The sequence below is a fragment of the Aspergillus ibericus genome (genome assembly GCF_003184845.1).
Source record: "Aspergillus ibericus CBS 121593 unplaced genomic scaffold BO80scaffold_7, whole genome shotgun sequence".
NCBI lineage: Eukaryota > Fungi > Ascomycota > Eurotiomycetes > Eurotiales > Aspergillaceae > Aspergillus > Aspergillus ibericus.
Genome location: NW_020292105.1, coordinates 773,103 through 795,397, shown reverse-complemented (window position 1 = coordinate 795,397; position 22,295 = coordinate 773,103). Strand labels below are relative to the sequence as shown.

General features: G+C 52.2%; 8 protein-coding genes across 8 annotated transcripts; 2 read left to right on the top strand and 6 right to left on the bottom strand.

The window, feature by feature from the left end:
- Nucleotides 1-615: 615 nt before the first annotated feature.
- Nucleotides 616-2,075, top strand: BO80DRAFT_432395 (aromatic amino acid ammonia-lyase; the record flags this gene model as incomplete). The annotated part of the gene is made up of 2 exons (XM_025720787.1): nt 616-1,068; nt 1,212-2,075. The coding sequence occupies 2 exons, from the start codon at nt 616-618 to the stop codon at nt 2,073-2,075; spliced, it is 1,317 nt and encodes a 438-aa protein (XP_025578564.1).
- Nucleotides 2,076-2,367: 292 nt separating this feature from the next.
- Nucleotides 2,368-4,446, bottom strand: BO80DRAFT_400638 (putative amino acid transporter). Its single transcript, XM_025717530.1, has 7 exons — nt 3,977-4,446; nt 3,915-3,928; nt 3,791-3,863; nt 3,411-3,742; nt 2,999-3,357; nt 2,608-2,949; nt 2,368-2,561 (listed from the first exon to the last, which is right to left on the bottom strand). Exons 1-7 carry the CDS (start codon nt 4,141-4,143, stop codon nt 2,478-2,480), a joined length of 1,371 nt encoding a protein of 456 aa, XP_025578563.1. The 5' UTR covers nt 4,144-4,446; the 3' UTR covers nt 2,368-2,477.
- An 881-nt stretch (nt 4,447-5,327) lies between these two features.
- Nucleotides 5,328-6,304, bottom strand: BO80DRAFT_452824 (SDR family NAD(P)-dependent oxidoreductase; the record flags this gene model as incomplete). Its single annotated transcript, XM_025721973.1, has 4 exons — nt 5,328-5,521; nt 5,573-5,674; nt 5,746-5,975; nt 6,027-6,304. 4 exons carry the CDS (start codon nt 6,302-6,304, stop codon nt 5,328-5,330), a joined length of 804 nt encoding a protein of 267 aa, XP_025578562.1.
- Nucleotides 6,305-7,420: 1,116 nt separating this feature from the next.
- Nucleotides 7,421-9,895, bottom strand: BO80DRAFT_462347 (glycosyl transferase; the record flags this gene model as incomplete). The annotated part of the gene is made up of 4 exons (XM_025722505.1): nt 7,421-7,856; nt 7,908-8,099; nt 8,159-9,056; nt 9,120-9,895. The coding sequence occupies 4 exons, from the start codon at nt 9,893-9,895 to the stop codon at nt 7,536-7,538; spliced, it is 2,187 nt and encodes a 728-aa protein (XP_025578561.1). The 3' UTR covers nt 7,421-7,535.
- A 2,609-nt stretch (nt 9,896-12,504) lies between these two features.
- BO80DRAFT_491434 (class I SAM-dependent methyltransferase) lies at nt 12,505-13,493 on the bottom strand. Its single transcript, XM_025723696.1, has 2 exons — nt 13,160-13,493; nt 12,505-13,068 (listed from the first exon to the last, which is right to left on the bottom strand). Exons 1-2 carry the CDS (start codon nt 13,383-13,385, stop codon nt 12,551-12,553), a joined length of 744 nt encoding a protein of 247 aa, XP_025578560.1. The 5' UTR covers nt 13,386-13,493; the 3' UTR covers nt 12,505-12,550.
- Nucleotides 13,494-16,048: 2,555 nt separating this feature from the next.
- BO80DRAFT_442226 (putative proline permease) lies at nt 16,049-17,809 on the bottom strand (the record flags this gene model as incomplete). Its single annotated transcript, XM_025721251.1, has 3 exons — nt 16,049-16,060; nt 16,119-17,400; nt 17,457-17,809. 3 exons carry the CDS (start codon nt 17,807-17,809, stop codon nt 16,049-16,051), a joined length of 1,647 nt encoding a protein of 548 aa, XP_025578559.1.
- Nucleotides 17,810-18,225: 416 nt separating this feature from the next.
- Nucleotides 18,226-19,355, top strand: BO80DRAFT_422590 (rhamnogalacturonan acetylesterase). The gene has a single exon (XM_025718858.1). The coding sequence runs from the start codon at nt 18,527-18,529 to the stop codon at nt 19,304-19,306; it is 780 nt and encodes a 259-aa protein (XP_025578558.1). The 5' UTR covers nt 18,226-18,526; the 3' UTR covers nt 19,307-19,355.
- A 584-nt stretch (nt 19,356-19,939) lies between these two features.
- Nucleotides 19,940-20,383, bottom strand: BO80DRAFT_259041 (uncharacterized protein). Its single transcript, XM_025714725.1, has one exon. It carries the CDS (start codon nt 20,286-20,288, stop codon nt 20,019-20,021), a length of 270 nt encoding a protein of 89 aa, XP_025578557.1. The 5' UTR covers nt 20,289-20,383; the 3' UTR covers nt 19,940-20,018.
- Between the last annotated feature and the right edge of the window lie 1,912 nt (nt 20,384-22,295).

The window sequence follows — 22,295 nt, the reverse complement described above, 5'->3', positions numbered from 1 at the left end:
AGCATGGTCGTACGATCTCCTCCATCATCTGTATGGATTTCCTTGCAGACTCATCGCGATCTTCAGCTGGGCCTCAGCACACTCCCTTCCTCCGCCCGCTGCCCGTCAACAAACCCTAACCCCCTCCCCGGCAAAGCACCTCCCATACCTTCCATCCGTCTCTTCACCCATCGAGGAATACAGTCCAAATCGGTGCGAGATATCCAGCTGATGTCATGATCGTGGCGAGTATCATATTACCATTCTCTCGTCTGCTCACTGCCACCACATCTCAACCGCGGTGGTCAGGACTGCTCCCTGCTATCGCCGGCAGCGGCCTCTGCATGCCCTCCCAAGCGGTACCATGCACTTTCTTCCTCCAGTCGGAGTGCTACCCACCTACACGGTTCTCACGTTTCAAGGGGAAATAGGTTCAGCCATTGATGTATTGGTCAAAGTCCGACAGCGATGCTCGGACTCACAGCGACATATCGCCGATCTATACCAGCTGAGCAGGGATAAATACAAGCTTGCAACTGGCGATCTCGGTCATTGGCATCGTCTTCACCACCGTCAGTTCTATTATCGCTATCATTACTACCACTACTATCAGTACCATAGTATCATCAGTACACCATGTCGCAGCTCTCCCCCAACAGCCATCTCGCAGCCACCTATCGTACCTGGGCCCGGCTGCAGGACCTCAAGGCCAACCCCTCGCTGGCTTTGGCGGCAGCGCGGATTCGCGCACCCGACCAGGCCACCTCCCTGCAAGCTGCTCTGCTGCAGCATACCCAAGCCGGCATCCTCGTCGCTGTCGACAAAGACGAGCATGGAACCCCCGAGCATCCGGGGTCCCACTCGATGCCCTCGGCCTGGGTGCGCGCCTCCATCGCGGTACGCGCCAACGCCAACGTCCGGGGCCACAGCGCCGTCAGCATCCCCATGCTCAACAGCCTCCTCCAACTACTCGCCCACCGCATCACCCCGATCGGCCCCCTCCGCGGTTCCATCTCCGCCTCGGGCGACCTGACGCCGATGTCGTACATTGCCGGCACCATCGAGGGCAGTCCCGACATCTACGTGCGGGTGGGGGATGAACCCCGCCCCCCGCATCATGCCGGCCCGTGACGCTCTCCAGGCCGCCAACCTCCCCCGGCGGACCATGGGTCCCAAAGAGGGACTCGGCCTCTTAAACGGTACCGCCGTCAGCACCGCCGTCGCCAGTCTAGCTCTGCAACGACGCCCATCTCCTCGCCGTCACCTCCCAAGCGCTAACCGCCCTCGGCGTCGAAGCCCTAACCGGCACCGCCGAATCCTTCCACCCGTTCATCCACGCCACCCGTCCACACCGGGGCCAAATCGAAAGCGCCGCCAACATCCTCACCCTCCTCCAAGGCTCCCACCTGGCAACCGAGCCCCTCCCCAAATCCCGCACCAGTCCGGGTCTCATCCAAGACCGCTACGCCTGGCGCAGCGCGCCGCAATGGCTCGGGCCGCAGCTCGAGGACCTGACTCTGGCCTCGACCCAACTCCACACGGAACTCAACTCCAGCACCGACAACCCTCTCATCAACCCTACCACCACCACCACCACCACCGCCACCACCACCACCACCACAGCAACAGAAATACACCTAACAGACATCCAAACCTGGACAACCCAGACAACCACCCTCCTCCGAGAAACCTATCACACCACCGCAGCTCAATTCCTCAACCACCCTCACACAGCGGACCTTCTCGGCGCGGGGACCAAAACGCTATATAATCCCGTGCGGAAAGACCTACAAGTCCCCTTTCATCGAGGGAGGATTGATCATCCCACCACCTCCTCCTCCTCCTCCTCCTCCATCGACCAAAGCGAGGAAAGGGATCGAGGAGACAAAAAAAACCATCGGCTCGTGGATCTTGGTAATCTACGAGGCCTTACGACGGGGGGATATCCAAGGCTGTGTCTTGGAATGGATACGGGAATTGGAATTGGGATCGGGATTAGAATTGGAGAAGTGAGAAAGGGAAGGCTTGTATGGACGGATGCGGATGCATGTAGCACCGCGGACCCATGGGTCGGGGGCGGTGCGGTGGAAGTCTAGAAGCCGAGAGGGACATGGGACGGGAAAAGTTCTGCTGCTTTGTTGATTCACCAACCCTTTGGGTTAGAATTCAATTTGTTGGTCTGTTGTCGAGTTCGGTAGCTTGTATGTGCGATTCAAGTGCTGAGATGCTCTCTCATGTGATGCTGCATGACGGCACGTTGGACCAGTCTGATTTCCCATTCGCGGAACCAAGGACAGACGCACAATCTTAAGGGGGCGTATATCCATGAATATCAACCACAACGGGGAAATCCATGAGCTGAATGCAGTGCAGACGGGATAATCAGACAGATGATGATGTGCTCCGCACATTATAAAGATACTATTTATGGCTTGCTCTTATATACATTAAATCTCCTCGCACCATTAGTCGTCTGCTCATGTTATTTTCATCACCGTCTACGCATTGTTGGCACAGGAAAAGCTGCTCCGGGACGAATCATCGTGGATCGCCTTGCCGGATGCATACAGACCAAGACCACACTAAACTCATCAGCAATCGTCACAAGACCGGGCAAAGAAAACTTACCATCGCGCCACCAATGGCAAAGATCACCATGTTGAGGATGGTCAACGCGGACTTCCTCGGGCTGGACCACCATTGGCCGTAGTTCATGTGCAGCCAGTACGCTCCCGGCAGTCCGAAACTGAACCAACTCGCAAACAGCGAGCTGATCAAGCTGACCAGGTTGCTGAAGGACGGAATGCCCTCGGCGATGATCCAGGCAATCACCCAGCAGGTCACGCCAATGGCGAGCCACGAGCCCACCGAGATCCAGTCGTTCTTGTGCATACGCCCGGAGTTCCGGAAGAGACGCACGTAGATGTACTTGAGACCGACGTGTCCATTCACCACACCCGCGCCGATAATCTACACGTCATCAGTAGGAGCATCTCCAGCAGGAGTCAACGTCACGTACCGTGGGAATAGCCATGCCGTACGCCACTTTCTTGAGGACTGGCCCAGCCGAGCCGAGGGCTGGAGAGGCTACGCCGTTGCCCACGTAGTAGTAGATCACAATGGCCGCCACCACGTACAGACAGATCTCAAAGGCCTGCAGCAGACACAGGGCCTTGGGGAAGTCCTTGGGCTCCTCCATCTCGGCGATCAAGCCGAAGAAGGCGACGTGGGCACAGTACGCGAACATGATCTGGGTGACACCGCTAAAGGCCGTGTACAGGGTCGTGTCGGTGGTAATGCTAATGTTCTCACCGCCCTTGTACTGCACGCCAACCCCAATCATGGTGATCATTACCGCGGAAAAGATACTCAGGAAAGCTGATCCGTCAGCGCCACCACCACCGGGAACAGAAGAGGGGGGGGGGACTTACAGGCTGTGGAGATGTAGGTCAAGTTCTTGATAGTGCGAGGCAGCGAGAGGACCAGACAGATGACAAACGCCACAATACTGAATACGATGGAGCAAGTACCGTGGTCGGTGATGGTGTTCATCATGACGGTAAAGGTGACGATGTGGCTCCCCATGATGAAGATGGAGAAGAGAATCTGGCCGAGTCCAAACAGCTCGCGCCCAAAGGCGCCCATGAGGATCTCGCCCGCATCGGCGAGGTTGTGGATGTAGGGGTGTCGTTCACGGAACTGGCCGATGACGTAGCCGGTGTAGAGCGCGAGGATACCGAGGCCGATGATCAGGATGAGAGAACTACCTCGTTAGTTCAGCTGGGGCAACAACGAGACAGATGGGACTTACGGAACCAGTCCCAGGGCCGTCATGGTGGCCGGCAGCGACAAGACTCCCAGCGACACCGATTCTGCGATCATGACTAAGCTGGTCAGTATGCTTCTGGTTCCGAGAGATACCCGAGATCACATACACATTCCACATTGCCTAACATCATTAGCTTGCGTTGTCATCTGCAGGGGCGACTATACATACCACCACTTCAGGGTCTTGTACTTGACCTCCGCGTTGGCCTCGTCACCAAAGGCGTCCACCTCCGGGGTGTTTCCGACCGCCTTGAGGTCCTCGAGGTCATCATCCTTCTCGTCGCGAGGTTTGGTCTCGACCGCATCCGGCGGGGGGGCAACGCCGTCCAAGCGCATGGTGATTGGGTATATCGGGTGATGTCGCGTGGCAGAGGGACACGAGAGCAGCCGCAGCAGCCGGAAAGAAGACGGAGGAGAAAGCTGATACAGAAAATTCTCACGGGTGGGGTCGTAAGACGATCCGGTGCTCCGCTGCCTGTGCCTCTGCAGATGTGCTACCGTCGACAAGGTCGGGGAGATGGACGAGAAGAAGACAAGCCGGAGAGGAGAAGGAGAAGGAGGAGAAGAAGAAGAAGAAGAAGAAGAAAAAGAAGCAGAAGCAGGCGCGGCTGCTACATTTGGGGCCGGGTGTGGTTGCCCGTTGAGGCCGCGGTGCACCGCAATCAGCAATTGCCCGCAAAACCAGCATCGCGATGTGGACGATCCGCGCGCCGCCGCCCCACTCCGCTGCAGTTTTTTTTAAAAGTTTTGGACCAATGAGGGTTGAGAGAGGTTGAAATTAAGTAACAGAAAGACCCCCTCCCGCTTGGCCCTGCCGCTGCCCGCGAATAGCCGCGGTTCCGCCGAGCGCTGATTGGTGCGGCCGGCCTGGCTCGGGGGGAGTCCGGTGTCCCTTCTAGAAGTTCGTTGCAGTTATCGCTTTTCATGACTGCCTCAAATGACTGATCATTAGCTCATGTTTATTCCGCCTCTAATCGGACAGTCCTGATTCGATTGACCGAGGTGCAAGACTTGCTCCATTCACTGATTCAGGCACCGTCAGAAAATGGGGAGGCTGCTGCCCCGGAGGCGAACTCCACTCCCTGCAGGCCATATCCGTTCACCCCCAGCCGGATGGGATTTCTCCGGATTGAAGAATTTTCCGGATACTTTCGAAGCGGTTGCTTAGCGGGGGTCAATTTCAACAAAATTCGGTCCCGCCTGAGACATGAAACTTCATCCAGAACGATACCTGCATTCGTCCGGTCTGAGACACCACATTCCCAACAAGGTTCGAAGAAAAAAGTCCGCTGCAATCAGAGAGCATGTAGTGGGATTTGGGAACAAACTTTGTATCGTATCTGGCTACCCATCTGGATGGCTGTTCATGCCATTGACTGCTATATCGGGTAATCACACATCTCCATGTCTCAGCCTTATCCATCACGCCGATCAAGCTTCTTGTTCCTGCAGAGTAATATAACCTAGATGATGTCATCATCGCAGGCTACTAAACGATCAAACGCATGTAATCGCCAACATCACCGCGCTGTATACCCCCCATCGACCGGGACTACCGCTCCTGTCATCCAGCTGGCATCTTCACTCGCCAGCACTACTGCCACGCGGGCAATGTCATCTGGCAATCCCGGCCCATTGAAGGGGTGTCGTCGCTGCAGGTCCTCCGCCGTATGCATATACTGGGTGGTCTCTTCATAGATGGCCGTTTGGGTATCTACAGATGCCAATCAGTACTCACATCGTCACAGATTCGCTATGAACTTACAACCCGGACAAATCGCATTGGCATGGATGCGATCCCGCGCATAATCCAACGCCACCTGGCGAGTGAGATTACTCACAGCCCCTTTGGAGGCGCAGTAGGATGCTATTTATCTCAGCATGGTCACAACATACCAGAAACATACCGAAACGAATGAAAGAAAAGGGAAAACACACGATTCTCGGTCGCCGCCACAATCCCCAGAATCGACGACAGGTTGATGATCCATCCCCGGTCACCCGAGGCATGCGGGTCCTGCTTCAGCATCTGCGTGATGGCGTACTTGCTCCCCAGGAAGACCGAGCGCGTGTTGATCCGCATGGTAGTGTCGAACAGTTCGTTGGTGGTTTCGTGGATCCGGGCGGGGTGACGGGATTCGAGAGAGACTCCGGCGTTGTTGACCATTCTATCCTCAGTCAATTTGGGGTTAATGAGTGGGTAGGTGGTCAGGACATACATGTCCAACCGACCAAATTCCTTCACCGTCTGCAACACTGCGTTCTCCATCTGCGCCTCATCACCGACATCGGTCTGGACGTAGAACGCCTTCCCGCCCTGTTGGGTGATGGCCTCGTGGGTGGTGATGTCCAGTTCCTTATGCACAGGAGAGCGAGCCGTCGGAGTAATGTCCGCGCAGGCGACCTTGGCGCCTTCGCGGGCATATCGCAGGGCGATGGCCCGTCCAATACCCGAGGAGGCACCAGTAACGAGCGCGACTTTGTTAAGGAGACGCATGATGGATGAGTATGGCGAGGGATACTGTCCCAAGTGAAGGGAAGCAGCAGCAGAAATACCCCTCCCCAGATGTTGCACTCCTCGTCTCGAGGCCCTCCAACCGAGAGATGCTGGAAGCATTGCATTCGTATTCCTGCAGCTGGGGAGGATCAATGACTGCACGGTGCGGGGTAAGACAAAGAAGGGATACAAGGACAACTGGCCGGCCTGCATCCTCGGAGCATATCCGATGACAGCAGAAGACGGCCTGGATTGACTACGGCGAGGATAATGTTCTCATGGGATACATTCGATACAAGGCGCTGCTATCGCTGATACCAAATTACATCCGCTGCAACCTGCAGTACACTCTTTGTGCCGAACACCGAACACCGCTACAAGGCCGTCCACGATCTGTGAATCCCTAGTATCTTGCCTAGCTGACGGCACGCCCCTAAGCCAGCGCTCGCTCTCCATCACTAATCAGCACCGGATGAATGCTCTTACAGTTCCATTCAGCTATATCCAAATCCAAAGTCAGTGAATATATATTACATCTCACAGAATTGATACTATATATATTCTAATCTCCCCCCACATGGCCCCCGATAACAACCGCAGCTCTGAAATCGATACCCATTAAACCCATCCACCACCCCCTTCCCCATAATTCCCCTTCATCATCTCCACCACCCCATCCTAACACCCATTAACCCATCACCCCACAATCACCAACCAAACATATCCCAAGACACAAGACACTTCTACATCCAACGCCATCCTCGATCATCAGACCAAATCCCGAAATCGAGGGGTTTGCACAAGAATTCCGAGTCCCAGAAATCTCCACCATGATTGGCGGGGATACAATCCCGAGTGGAATGTTCGGGTGCAACCTGTCAGGAACCGTCAGAGGGAAGGGGGGGGGGGCTTCCTACGTCATTTGCATGCCAACATGCCAGTGAGGGGATCCACAGCGGGAGGGACGCCCGATATATTCCAAGGTTTGGGGATGGGGGAGGAGGTCAGATGGGAGGAGGAATGTGACTACAGCGTCAGCGTGGTTGGTGATGACCTGAGTCTTGATCTTCGCTAGTAGTGAGGAAGGATATATGATATGATATCCTTTGGGATGGAAGGATAGGGTTTGGATGGTTCGCTTGGCGGGTTCCACCAAACTTAAAGGAACCTTTTCATGTGCGGTGAACGGAACGGAAACCAATCTATCTACCATTAGGTTACGGCCGGAAGTCTATACATAGGGTTCGACGACATTGTATGCGGGGGCCTCCTCGGCATAACTTTGATCGGACCATCGGGTACGAGATCGCTCCGTCCCAGGCACACTGCTGGTCCGTCGGACGCCTACCGACCGCACCGTCAGACTCCGTCCCAGCCCCGTGGAGCCCGCCGCCTGGCTCTGGGCGCTCTCCTCCAGTTTCAGCACCAGTCCCACGGCTTTGTGGTCCTCCGTCAGCTTGGGGCGTCGTTGAGCAAAGTACTTGGCGTATTTATACAGGGACCAGTAATTGCTGCCGACGTTGATAAAGGCGATGATGATCTTGTAGGGCATCTGCTGTCGGTTAACACGGGTCATTGGCAGAGGGCCGAGGCAGAGACGTACATAGTAGAATAAGACAATTTTCCAGCTGACTCGCTCCTGTTTCAGGCGCAGGTGGATCTCGTTGAAGATGATGGCGTTGGCCAGGTAGAGTGCCAACGTGGCCACCAGGAGGACCGCGCAAAAGTTCGGGCGCACAATCAAGGAAATCGGTAGGACGAAGGGGGCAAAGATGGTCAGAACAGTCTCGTACAGCTGATGCCATCATACCAGTTAGCAAGGAATCCCGGGAAAGTATCTGCTAGGGAACCTACTTCCTGCAGGACAAAGATCTTTGCCCCAATCTCCCACTTGCCCAGGTTCCACGACCGCAGGATATAGGCCAGGTTGTATCGCATGCCATTGACGACAAAGAAATTCCACCGCATAAACCGCTGCTTGAAAACGGTCGTCTCTCCAAACCCACCCCGACTTCGCCCACTAGCAAACAAAAACGAGGGGGGTGCGTGGGTTTCCACAAACACCGAACTGCACATCTGGATTCGCCCTCCCAGTCGGCGACAACTATTCCCCAGGAACCAATCCTCACTGATGGAGAACCCAGGATGATCCTGCAGGGTTTCCCGCAGGAAGGAACGTTCCCAGAGCGAGATGGCTCCGTGGGGAAAAGTTGCGCTGCCGATGCGTCCCGCGAAGGTGCGCTGCAACCCGGCGAGTTTATACTCCAGATCCTGGGCCTGTTGGCAGTACGTTCCCAGGGACGAATCCGCAGCGACAGCCTTGATCGTGTAGCCAATACAGCGGACCGAGTCGGTCAGCCGGGAAATGACCACAGGGAAGTGCGGTGGCAGAATGCAGTCATCATCGATAAGGAGGACGTAGCGGAAGTGCTTGGTAACGTAGGACCCAACGAATAACGCAATGATCTTGGATCCGACCGGGCTCCAGATGTGGTTGACTCCATACGGACGGCAGATCTCCTCGGTGTTGTCGAGCGGAGTCGGAGAGTCGCCGTTCGCAATCACGTAGATGTGAGAAGGTGGAAAGATCTTCACCGCGGCTGCGAGGGTTTCCCCAATCACCCCGGCAGCTTTGAAACATGGAATGAGTAGCGCCGTGTCAGGAGCTGTTGGGCTGATGCGGCGACTCTGATAGAACTCGGCGTCAGGGGCATCGCTTTCAAACGTGGTCAGGAGAGGCGAGAACGAGTAGCTGGGAGGGAAGGCACACGCATGAGTGATCTTTCTTTGAGGGCTGCACACCGAGGGGACCTACAAGATCACCAGGCTGATGACAATGGCCCAGCCCCCCTGGAAGACGAACTTGTGGCGCATCAACCAGTAAAGCCAGTAGACGGCTCCTTTCCACAGGGGCATCCCCACCAGCACAAAATACACGAATGCGGCATAAAGGGTGTACGTTCCATATTCAATCACCAGCTGGACCCAATACCGGCGTTCATGTTTGATCTTGACCAGATTGGCCCGGTTATAGAGGGTTCCAATGCTGCTATCCCGAGCTCGTTCTACCACCCGGCGGACCGATTGGTGAACCGGGGATGGCGATACTTGGCTGAGATAACTGAGCCTTCGTCTCTCGAAGGCCGGAGGAGGCTGGTCCCCCAATATGCTACTAGAGCCTTGTGTTTCGGATTCCGTGTCCTGTAGCCCCTGGACACTGTTTGGCCCAGGCCGGGGTTCCTCCATCACCTGGTCCTCCAGGACCGGGTAGATCATCCCTCTGCCTTCCTCCAGCGCTCGCGACGAATCACTGGCTTGTCGTCGTCGAACATCTCCCGGATGCACTGCAGTGGCTGGCCAGCTGGAGCTCGGCGGTCTTCGTTTGAGTACTGAGATCTCCTCCTCCGGGATGGGGGCAATCGGCTGCTGCGTCCAGTGTCGCGGGGACGCCGGATTCCAAACTTGCCTGAGAGAGGCTGCTGCCAGAAGGGATTCAGGTACCACAATCTCCTCCGCCAGGGACCCCTCATCACTAGGGGGCATCCCGCCAGGATATGACCACGCGGACGAGGAGTCATCTGGTAGGGACATGCGAGACCCCTGGCGTGATCCCAACACCGGGCCAGGGGACTCCCCCGGGCCAGGGCCTGGGGCTGCAGCAGGATCGTGCATATAGCGCAGCTACCCTGTGGTCACCTCGTGTTAGGCCCGGTTACACATGCACCCTGGCTTCCACCCGAATCGATATAAGCCTTCTCGGGGGAGCAAGATGGCACGTTCCCGGGGGAGAGATTTGGGTCTTATGTCATTACACAAATCGGGAGGTCTAGATGCCTTCATCGGGGGGTCTAGCATGAGCGAGTCATGGTGTCTACACGATGTCACGTAGTAGGCAACAAGCAACACCATCCTCACAAGTCACGACGTCCAGCAGCCACCCGAGTCAGGGCCGTATGCTAAACATAGCTGACCATGAAGTATGCTAGGCTCCTTGCGCACGGACTGGGGCTCTGGGGTGTTTATGTCGCTGGTTCCTGTTGTTCATGCCTACCTTATCGGATTATATTCGAGATGGAAACCATGTGTTCCAAACACTAGATCCTGGAGGCTAGATATATCTCCAGTGGCTTTCCATGTATTGGTTCGAGTCAGTGAGAATCTGGCGATAGAGTCAGCCGGCCCTCTGCTTCCATGCTGACGGAGGGGGAGGGGTGCTCGACAGCTATGTGTCCATCTCTTCACACCCCCTATGCGTCTGGATTCTCCAGAGTTCAAGGTTGCTTCAGGACTCGACCTAGACAGAGGGCGGCCGTACCTGGCGCAGCGGATTCTCCATCGTCGGCAAGGGGGCGGGAGATCGGGAATCCCAGGCGTTTGGTTTGCTGGCTGCTGCGACACAAACCCCGCCCCTGACTCGTGAGTTGTGCACGATCGCATACACTCTCAGGAGAGAGAGGTGGGATGATTGCCATCTCCTGGAGAAATTCATGCCACATCGGGAATTAGACCCGGTGGACGGATAATGATCCCGCTGACATTACTCGGCCGCATGCCACAATCAAGAGGCGTGCCCGTCGGTAGTTTCTCCGCGGATCCTCTGCAGTGTTTGGCCAGGTAACACAAACATTGCCATCACCACCCACGGGATGGACCTTCCGCCAATGAGGGGTTATCATTGTCACCATCCGCACAGCCATCATGTCACTGATGACCTTTCCAGTTTCATGGCTTTCGTCATGTCCTATGTGGCCGGCTCTTTCTGCCGGACAGGTCTCAAATCAAGGCCGTGAGGTCCCAATCCGTCCATGGCTGTGCTCGTCATCTCCAGAATCAAGGTTGTGTAACCACTGAGAGATTGTAGTACATAGTTTAAACCACCATGTGAGCAACGCACTTCCACCATACTACTGTGCGAGAATTCCATTGCTGCCATCCGGGCTCATGGCACAGCCACCTGATGATTATGATCTGCATGGCCTCAGAGCCATGGACCGTGAGACTCGACTCATGGGTTGACAACTCCGGGCCATGGTGAATAGCATCTCTGGGAAATGGCGATCGAGTTGGTGCCGTCTCGACAAGGTGGAAAGGACAAGACCTAGTCAGATTGACTGAAAAAGGGGGAAAGAATCAAGCGAAACAGGAAAGGGGAAGATCAGAAATGTGAAAAACAATCGAAAAAAATGAGTGCCTCCAAAATCAAGGAAAGACGCCCGTCCGAGACAAAATAAACAAACACTCCCCCAGCGCCTCCGGTCCAATCCCAGAGGACGGAAATATCATCCCCGCCGTCCTTGCATCCCCCGACCTTCTCGACGGAGTTTCTTTTTCTGAACTGATCCTGCGGATGGCTTGAGTCATGGCGGCTCTGCGTTTGCAGGTTTCATTCCTCGATTTGCTCACCATTCCCCGACGGCAGTGCCGGGCCAGCTGTCAGGCATCCCACTTCAATGTTCCGCTCTGACGACGGATACCAATCATAGAGGCCGGTGACATTATCCGGGATTTGTCTTCACGGGACATTCGATCATGCTGCCGGCGTTCCTATGGGATTATGGGTAGCAGTCCCATCTGCCTAGACTCCAACACAACCGGCAAAGTGACAATCACCCCGCCAACCATGGAAGCCGCAGGATGCTAAGGAAATACACAACTTTGAGTCGCAAGGTCTTTGGTTCTGTTCTATGAGTTCAGAGTCATACCTGATAGGAGTAGATGCTTCTCTACAACCAGTTTTGTACCGACTCCTAACAGACCGTCCTGGAGGAACATATCTTCTCAAGTTCGGTAAACACTTTGCTTGTTTAGCTGGTATCAACTACCAAAATGGAATGGGCCATATCGCGAAGATGCTGCAACCCTAGCAGATACCAGAACCGAGCGCGCTGACCACCAATCGAGCTCTTCGCATGGTGATGGTCGACTACATCCTAGGTAGGAGATACGCGATTTTCTTCAGCATCAGTTATGTATCTGTGACAGCTCTGCCCTATGCATATCGTCGTCCCGTCCCACTACATTGCTCTTACAAAGACAGGCATAATACGCTATGTACCAAACGTAATCCCACTCGGATGCTCCAAGCCACCCACATTCACGAGGCGTGTACATTCCATCAGGGATTGGAGCAGGTCCGTTCCGCATAATCCGTCACTCGTTCTGGTTTTCCTAGGAGACAAACGGCCAAGAGGACATCGCGTCTGCTTTGGCATCTTCGTTGACTTCATCAAACGAACTCCGTACATCCTACTTGCAGGGGGGCCTTCTGGCAACAGCCATGTACATCTTCGCCTCATCGATCAGCACCCCCGAAGGACCCGCTTCCTCAGCAAACTTCTCCACAAACAGCCGCTTCGCTTCGTCGCGGATGGCTGGATTCCCAAAATTCCCGAACATCGGGCTCGAGACAGCCTTTTCAAAGGCCTCTTCCGCATCAGCGAGCTTGTATACGCGCTCCTGGAAAGACTCGGTAAGAAAGACTGTCTTCACATCCAATCCCGCACTGCCCAGCAGATTCCCCAGAGACTGTTCATCCTGTACCCAGCTCTCGTCCCACTGCAGCGACACGCCAAGCTTGTCACTAATGCGACGCAGAATCCGACTAGGGACATGCACATCTTTAGCAGCGACATCCGTGACGAGTCTGCCACCGGGTTTCAGCCACGTCGTCCAGTGCCTGATCGCCTGGTCGGGATCCGGCAGCAAAACCAGCGCAGCAGCACACGTAATCAGATCGAACCCCTCGGAACCCGATGGGAGGATATCTAATCCCGTCAAGTCGGATATATCAATGCTGGAGGAAGATGACTTTGGATTCGGTTTGCCGGGCCTTGCGACGCGCAACGTCCAGCATACCTGGGCTGATATCAATTCCGACGACGTAACCAGATCTGCCGACTTTCTCCTCTGCGAGGAGGGAGACTAGCCCGGTGCCGCAGGCGAGATCCAACACGCTTTCACCGGGCAGTGGTTCCGCGGTGCGGATGTATGCGTCGGCCAGGGCGCCATGGTGAGAGTTGTCATAGTTTTCGCTGCGCTCGTCATAGATAGATTGGATGAAGGTGACTTGGGAGTTGGCCATTTGGATAGAGCTGTAGTGGAAGCTGATTCCGGTGAAGCAAATGGGCTGAGGTTAAGTAACCGGGCGACCCGCCTATGTCCAGTATCTCCGTGGCTGTGATATCATCCCTCCGTCTCATCTCACCTCCCAAACTTGATGCCGTTATGTCGTGCCCCTTGGAGAATCGTGATTGGTGAAGGGACCCGCTGTTTATGCTCGGATTCTTGCATTCCGAACGGGTGACTAAGATGCATAACTGTATAACTAACGTAATCAACGGTTGGGCGGCCCACACGGTTGGGCGGCCCACCCCATCGAAAACACCACCTCAAATTCCTACCTGAAGCTATTCAACTACTACAGATACCACTAAAAACACCTATCTTATTAAAAGCGTAGGTGGAACAGGAAGGCAGGATCCTCCTAACTTTTAAAATTATTTAGAAAGACTAAATCACTAGTATTCATGAGGTAGCGTGTGTTTATAATATCCCTTGAACTATTCTCTATACTTAACTATCTAGACGTGATTTTACTAGAGATATAATCTATACACTATCTAGACGTGATTTTACTAGAGATATAATCTATACACATCAAAAATTATTAAAAAATGAAGAAGATTTACTTATTAAATAAATTCTATCTCTAGATAAGCGAGGTGCAAGTCCCCAGCCGCTTAAAATCAAAAATATAACTAATCTAATCCTATCCAAACAAGATTATATAATTCCTAAAGAAGTAGGCATTAATTAAACTTATAGCTTTGTTAAATATTATAAATCTCTCTGAACCCGCTACGCTAGACGATATAACTATCAAAAAACTCAAATAGAGGATCCTAAGATTATAAAAGACTAATTTAATTAAATCTAAGAGATTATACAAGAGTATAAGATCTTATCAGATAATATCTATAATTTTAATGAAATGGGATTTGCTATAAAAATAATTACTATAGCTAAAATAATAATTAGTTTCTAGAAAACTAGCCGGCCGTCTCTAGTTTAACTAGAGAATTAGAAATAGATTACTTTAATTAAGTATATTTAATCTAATAGAATAATTTTATTCTTAATTCTAATCTTTAAAGGTAAAATATATTTTAAAGTCTAGTATAAAGGTCGATCCGTTCCCCCTACTTAGAAGATTAAAATCAGTGATAATAATTAAACTACTAATATAATTAATCTTTAATAGCTTTAAAAACATTTTATTCCATGGATCAGAGGTAAATCAGTAAGTAAATATAATCTTCTAGTATTTAATAAATATAATAATCATTTAACTCCTGAATTTAATTAAATCTATATTAAAAATAATATTATTCCTATTTATATACCTGTATATTTATCTTATCTACTTTAATCTTTAAATATTAATTATTTTAGCGTACTTAAATATATATACAGAGATATAATTTAAAAGTAAGTATAATATAACTATAATTATATCAACAAGTTTAACTTCCTAGAAGTCTATTCTAAAACGCACTAATAATCACTAATAAAATTAAATATTATTAGTAAATTTAAAGTAATAAATCTTATTTCTCTAGATTCTAAGCAAGTACTTTCCCAGCTTAATATTTATTTTAAAATACCACCTACTCCAGATAGTTAGTTAAGTAATTCAGTACTTCAAACACCATATAATATAAGATAGCTTTTAAAGTATTAGAATATAATGGAACAGTTACTTCAAAAATAATAAATAAGTCTAATTTCACCTACTTACTTTACACTACATTAATTTTTTAAAGAGTATGAGCTAACAATAACAAACTTAATTATACTAACTAAGAAGAATAAGAAACTACACGCTAACCATGTAAAATAACTATAAAAGAAAAAATATTCAAGAAAGTAAGTGATTTATATAGAAAGTACTACCATTAAGAAGTCTTAAAATACAATCTAACAAGAATAAAAAATACAAAATAATAAAAAAATTAAGATTAAAGTTTAATCTTAATCTCAATCTCTATCTATAGAGACCTTTTCATATACGCCTCTACGCTGCAGTAATTACTTCATTATTAGTCACCGACGTACGCAGTGTTTAAAACCATCTAGTTTTTAATTATATAGTATTTTTATAAGCATTTATGTTGAATTAAAGGCTTCATTTTAAAGATATCGAGCGATTCGGGCAGGGGGGTGGGCCGCCCAACCGTGTGGGCCGCCCAACCGTTGATTACGTTATGGCATATCAGCTCTCAGATGGAGATTCAAGCCAGCTCCGTCGCAAAGACCCGCGCTGCCACAAGATATAATGTAGCCACTGCATTAAAAGTCACGGCAGTCAGCCTTGTCATGGAAGTCAAGGAGACAGTCTGGTGCAATATAACCAATCAGCCAAAGACCAGGAAAGGCGCCTAATCCCCAGATGTGCCATGTATACAACAGACATGGCCTGGAAAGGTTGCCCGGGGAGGCCTCTGGCTGAACCAGACTACAACCCAAGGTGCCAAACTATCTTGTTCATGGGTAGACGAGACTACCACGTAGTGTAGCAAGCAGGAGCAGGAGGGGGGGGGGGGGGGGAAGTATATCTGATACTATGATCCTCATGTAACCGTTCCTCATCGAATGTATGTATTCTCGTAAGTAGATATCGGTTATGTTTACATCCGGCGTATCTTCAACTCCAGCATGATTCTCCTCAGACTATCAGCAATAACTCTAACCTCCACCCTTACTACTCAATCAGACGAAAAAAGATCTACCACATCCGCTCCCATACTCGCCTCACCCAACACATCTCCGCCAACTCCGCCCGCCTCCGCTCGGCAAACCCCCCATCCTCCCACCCCCGACACTCGGCATCCACCTCCACCTTACCCGAGAACAAATCCGCCTGGGCGGGATCCACCCACTTGGTCCGATGCCACACCTTCCAAAACGTGAACATGACGGCCCAGAACACGAGGCCGAAGTATGACGTGATGAAGCCCTGGACATCAAAGGGGGAGAAGACCGTGAAGCCATTGAACAACGTCACGATGGAACCAATCACCAGCGCTAGGATCGCGGCATACGGTTGACCAGGTGATGCCCACGGGAGGAACGTCTTCCGGTCGATGCCCTGGGCGTGGAGGGCACGGTACCAGGCGAGAAAGACACAGACCATGGCGGTGTAGGTGAGGATGAAGGCGGTGGTGGTGAGGTCGACGAACCAGTAGAAGACGGTGATGGCGGAAGTGTCGGCGACGAGGAAGGTAATGCAGGAGAGGAGGGAGACAGTGCCGACGCAGTAGATGGGGACGCCGGCGGAGGTGCAGGTGAGGAGGAAGGCTGGGGCTTGGTGGTGACGGGCGAGGGAGTAGAGGGTGCGACTGGCGCTGTAGAGGTAGGCGTTGCCGCAGGACCAGCCGGCGAGGAGGATCAGGAGGTTGATGAAGCCCGGGAGGCCGTGGATGCCGAGGTTCTCGATGCCGATGACCCATGGGGAGGCGGCGGAACCGGCGGCGGTGGAGGAGGGGTTCAGGGCGTCGAGGAGACGGGGGTCATTGGGGGCACAGATGATGCTGACGGCAAGGACACCGATCACGTAGAAGCCGACGATGCGGTAGAAGGTCATTTGGACGACGCGGGGGATGGTGACGCGGGGGTTTTCGATCTCGCCGGCGGCGAGGGCCGGGAGGTCGGGGCCGGCGACGGAGAAGGCGGCGTAGATGACGACGGAGAACCAGCCCAGGAAGCGGCCGGTGGTGCCGGTGGTGTAGTATTCGAACATGAGGCCGTGGGTCCAGTTGCGGAAGCCGTAGCGGTCGTGATGGGGATTGCCGCCGAGCATGGTGATGAACGTGAGGAGGACGAGGCCGAGGAGGAGGAGGATCTTGGTGGAGGCCATGATGAACTCGGTTTCGCCGTAGTATTTCACGGCGATGATGTTGAGGAGGAAACAGACGATCATGGCCATGGCCACCCAGACGGCGGGGTTGATGCTGGTGGTCCAGTATTGCATGACGGTGGCCACGGCGGCGTATTCGGTGCAGAGAAGCATGAGACCGCCGTAGAAGTAGACCCAGCCCCTGATATGGTTAGATATTCGGTGAGTGGTGGATGTAGGAGGGGATAGGGGTATTACATGGCGAATCCAAAAGCTGGATCGATGTAGCGCGCGGCGAGCTCAAAGATTGATCCTCGGATCGGCAGGTAGGCGCACATTTCGCCCACACAGAGATTGGTCGGCCAGATGAAGAGGATGCCATAGCAGAGGTAACCCAGGAATAAGGATAGAGGGCCTGCATCACGGAGGTAGGAACCAATGCCCACGAATAGGCCGGTTCCGATTGATCCTCCGATGGCCATCAACTGGACATGACGTGAGGAGAGACCACGCTTGGTCTGAGCGATATCGAGAACCGTTCCATCCTCGGTGGGAGGGGGACTGTCGGCAGAAAGCCTGGGGAGACTGGTGACTGAGGGGGATTTACCCATGGTTGACGTTGGCAAGATGCGGGAGGTGGTGGATGTCATCGTTTATATAAACCGCCGTCGGGGGACTGGCGGCAAGGCATCGATAGCAGTGGACATGCTGCTTAGAGGCTGGAAGGCATACTCCCAGTGCGCCATGTGTGGTGGAAGCATCAGCGATGCTATCGATGCGATAAGAGACGGCCGACTATCAGATCGATAACACCCAAAGAGGGAGGAGATGGCGATATCAATTGTGCCAAGTGATAAGCCAGCCACCTTATCGTGCAGGAAGCTGCTGAGTATAAATCCTGGGGATCATGGTGGACCATGGGATGAGCTGGAAGGTGGGGTGAGGTTGGACCGGGTCGATGGGCATCGAGGTAAGCCTGTTGTCGCAATGATTGGAGTTTTGCAAACTGAGAGGTGGTTAGCTTCTGGTCCGGTAGGCCATCGGGACTTGCACATAAGAACCATCGGTTCATCTCAGACGCCAGTGCATGATGAAATAATCTGCGCAGCGAATGGCATCAGCTGGACCACCAAAGAAACCATGCAACACCGCAGGATCTGCAGTCAACTCTGCCATGCCAAGAATGACTCCATGAATTCTCCTTGGTGGAATCACGATACTCCTTTTACTCTGCCAAGGCAGTGAGGAGTAAACAAGCGGACAATATAAAAGCCGGGGTGTCACAGCAAGACCGAGACCAGATCCAACCAGTTATTGTGGCAGTCACCATGAAGACCACCCTCTTGTCTCTCTTCTGTGCAGCTACCTCTGCGCTCCCCTCCCCTCTCACACAACAGAATGCAATCCCCCCCTTCTTCCTCCTAGCCGGTGACAGCACCACTGCCACCCAGTCCAGCGGCGGTGGCGGCTGGGGCGACGGATTCATCAACACGACGCTGTACTCCGGCGCCAAAGGGCTCAACTACGGCCACGACGGCGCCACGACGGTCAGTTTCCGCTCCGGCGGAGACTGGGCCACCGTGCTCTCCAAAGTCGAAGAATACAAGACCGACTACCGAGCCTTTGTGACCATTCAATTCGGACATAATGACCAGAAGGCCTCGGCCAATATCTCGGTGGCGGAATATACCAGCAATCTGGAGCGGTTTGCCACGGAGGTCAAGAATGCAGGGGGGACTCCTATTCTCGTGACGCCTCTCTCGCGACGAAACTATGATAATAGCACTGGGACACCTCTCGTGATTGAGGATCTGGCGGATCAGCGAGTGGCTACCATTGCTGCGGCGAACAATACGGACACGGCGTATATTGATCTCAATCAAGCGAGTACGGAGTACTTGAATAGTATTGGGCCAGTGGACGCATATACATATAACCTGGTTCCGGATGATTATACCCATTTGAATGTGGAAGGCAGTCAGGTCTTTGGGGGCTTGGTGGCTGCGTTGATTGATCGGGATTTCGACGAGTTGAAGAGCGATGGGTATGTGGAGGTGAACGCAACCTTGCTGACTGCGCTGGAGGAGGGCAAGTACTTCTGGCCTTGATAGTTGCTTGGTTGAATATCTCCACGAGATAGACGCCCGAACTTCTAAATACACCCTACCTCATATCCCTACAGAGATATCCTTCTTTTTCTTGCAAACCAGTGACGATATCTGAGGTAACACTCCACACAACAACTCAAAATCCAAACACCCACTTGGACATAGGGATGACCCACCCTTTGAACCAACTTTCTCCCCTCTTTCAGATTGAATTTCCCATTATTCACTGCCCAAATATGCAAACTTTATATGCATCTTTAATATGTGAGTATTCACCAAAGGCAAGGTGGTTGAGTAATTAAGATGTAAGGCTTGAAATCCCTCCTGGGTCACTATCTCATCCCTCCAGAGTCGCGTAATCACGCCCTTGTCAAATTTGTCCCATCTACTCGGATCGGTTATGTAGGCCGAATAAGCTAGTCTAGTATGTTTGTTTTCTTCTTTCTTTTTTTGTCTGGTGATAGGTGGGAATGGGGTTGGGTTGGATTACGTTGAGATTTTCGGGGTTGATGCACTTGATTGATAGAACGTGGTCGGGGGAGTACTGGGCACAGTAGAGACAATGAAAGAACATATATGTAGCTGCAGCTTTGTCGCAGTAGTACTAGATTACAGGGAATATGTTCGTGATTCTGTTGGGTCAATTGTGATGCATCTGCTTTGTACTCCGGCTACGAATGTCACTGCCATGAGAGATCAGTGCTAGACTACATTACAAATATAGTAATCTAACAACTCCGAATAAAAATCGCAATCGAACAAGAGAAACCTTCCAGACAATGAAACAAACCAGAAGGAGATCTAACAGATAGCTTTGTATCATATATAATCCAGCCAGTAAGTACCTATGTCTACACCCTCCTCGTAGACATCTTTTATCGCCGGAGCATGAAAGAGTCATTATTGAGACAGGATCGACGACATCATATTCCGCAGATAAAAGAATAAATGGAATCATCTGACCTGTACGACTGCATGGCATCCAATCATAACAGACCTATTAATGAATCAAGGACAAGCAAACAATCAAGTTAGCAACCAAGCGGCAGGTTCATCTACCAGATGACCTACCTACCTACCTACCTTGTCTTATCTGGCACGGTGTAGCAGTCCAGATCTATAGGCAACCAGATATGTACATAGAATAGGTAGAGAGGTATATAGGTAAAGATTCAATGCAGCTCGCATGTATGTAGTCCGTATGCAATGCTTATGCCAGATATTGCAGACTGCAAGATAATGTGGTGGCCAAATGACAGAAAGAAGATCAAGGTAAATACATCAGGGGTGGTAATAAGGGTACATGGTGGGCTGACGGAGCTTGAGTGCCAGTCAAGCATACCCTTCCATAAGGGGACAGAATAAATAACCAAGTGGTGGTATGTGGTCTCTGTATAGCATGTCAGTATAATTACTACTTTTGCTATAGTGGATTCCGTTTATTCATAGTAAACTGTACGCAGTGCGTGATAAGTTGCTTGCATTCATCGACAAAAATAATACCGGACAGGAGCAAGAAAGTGGGCGGCAAGTATTAGTGCATGCAGATAATAATAGTATATTAGCCAGACTAACCCTCGGCCGTCGCAGTCGGCCTATCTCCGGCATTACCCTGATTGCATCTAGCCGGTACCATGCATACAGCAATACACTGGCGTCTGAATCCCTTAGGGGTCATTTTTCTACTGATCCTGCCTTAACTTGCCACAGGGGGATGCGACCCTAGGCAGTAGGCAATAGGCATAGCAGCAAAGGTGAATCCATCACCCGTGAGATTGAGCGGATGCAGGGACCACCAAAAGGCGTGTGCGTGGCCTACCACCATCGACGGGGCAGACGAAATGACGGGCGACGGGCGGACGTGGATATTCCTGCAACGCGTTCTGCACAGCGGCCCGTGGCACGGGAGGATAGCTATGGCGTGCCTATCAGCAGCGGGGGAATGGCAGTGATGGATCCCTTGGTCGGTAGGCATTATCACCCAACTCGCGACCTAGGATCAGCTTGTCCTGCCACTCTGCGCAACACCCGGAAACAGCTCAATTACCCGCCGGACGTGCGACACCCTCCAGGAGATGCATGTATGCACATTCCTTCCATATTAATATCACATCCTAGGTACCCACCACCACCACCACCACCACCACCACCACCACCACCACACCCCACTAGCAATGGTCGCGGATCCGACAGCCGTCCGAATTTCCCTCACGGAGTCGAGGGTGGACAGTCCGGTGCTTAGCGTGCAGGATCGTCAAGGCTCAGCCGCAGCACCACTCCACTTCTTCATCCGCATCGGCCGCGCTGGTTGGAGTCCGTCGAGAAAAACACTTTATCCCTCGGAGTAACTGCGGCTAGCGTTACCACCGCTATGCTCGACCCGGTTAGCCCACACCAACATGGTGCCAAAGGGTTGATTGCTGATGCATGGTTGCATGGGCCTAATGTATGTCTTCTGTGCCGCGTAGCACCAGGAACGGTTGAATCAGAATCGTCTGGCGAGCGAGGGCGCATCCCTGTCGGGTCGAGGGGGTGGTTGAATGACCACTGGCCCAACTGCAATTATTGCCTGTGGTGGCCGGGGTGACGAGAGGATTGGACCGGCTGGACGGCGCCAGTGAGATCCCTGTATGGTAAGGTTACATATCATGCAACAGCAATAATAATAGCCAGGTCCAGTTCTCCACAGACCAGAGTGCATCCATCCATCCATCCATCTTGCAGAGATAGCATGCCGCACTAGACTGTAGGTGGTGATTAGAACGCAGGCTAGTTTCTAGTCATCGTCCAGCACCATTCTTAGCGAAAGCACGACGGAGATTGTCGATTTCCAGGACACAGTAACCTAAGTCTAGGCCCGAGATGGCTATCGCAAGAGTGACCCCATTTAGAGGATGGGGCCCTCCCGTGCAATTGCGACAGGTGTAACACTTCAAATTGACGGCTCCCTCTGACTGGCCGGCGCCTTGCTAGCGGACGCCCAGTGGGC

What these genes read in the sequence shown, in the direction of transcription:
- BO80DRAFT_400638 (XM_025717530.1), bottom strand. Translation starts at nt 4,143, where the DNA reads ATGCGCTTGGACGGCGTTGCCCCCCCGCCGGATGCGGTCGAGACCAAA. An exon ending in GACCTACATCTCCACAGCCT is followed by an intron (nt 3,358 to 3,410) that starts GTAAGTCCCCCC and finishes CTGACGGATCAG; the next exon opens with CTTTCCTGAGTATCTTTTCC. An exon ending in TTGCCATTGGTGGCGCGATG is followed by an intron (nt 2,562 to 2,607) that starts GTAAGTTTTCTT and finishes TGATGAGTTTAG; the next exon opens with TGTGGTCTTGGTCTGTATGC.
- BO80DRAFT_491434 (XM_025723696.1), bottom strand. Translation starts at nt 13,385, where the DNA reads ATGGCCAACTCCCAAGTCACCTTCATCCAATCTATCTATGACGAGCGC. An exon ending in CGGAATTGATATCAGCCCAG is followed by an intron (nt 13,069 to 13,159) that starts GTATGCTGGACG and finishes TGACGGGATTAG; the next exon opens with ATATCCTCCCATCGGGTTCC.
- BO80DRAFT_422590 (XM_025718858.1), top strand. Translation starts at nt 18,527, where the DNA reads ATGAAGACCACCCTCTTGTCTCTCTTCTGTGCAGCTACCTCTGCGCTC.
- BO80DRAFT_259041 (XM_025714725.1), bottom strand. Translation starts at nt 20,288, where the DNA reads ATGCCATGCAGTCGTACAGGTCAGATGATTCCATTTATTCTTTTATCT.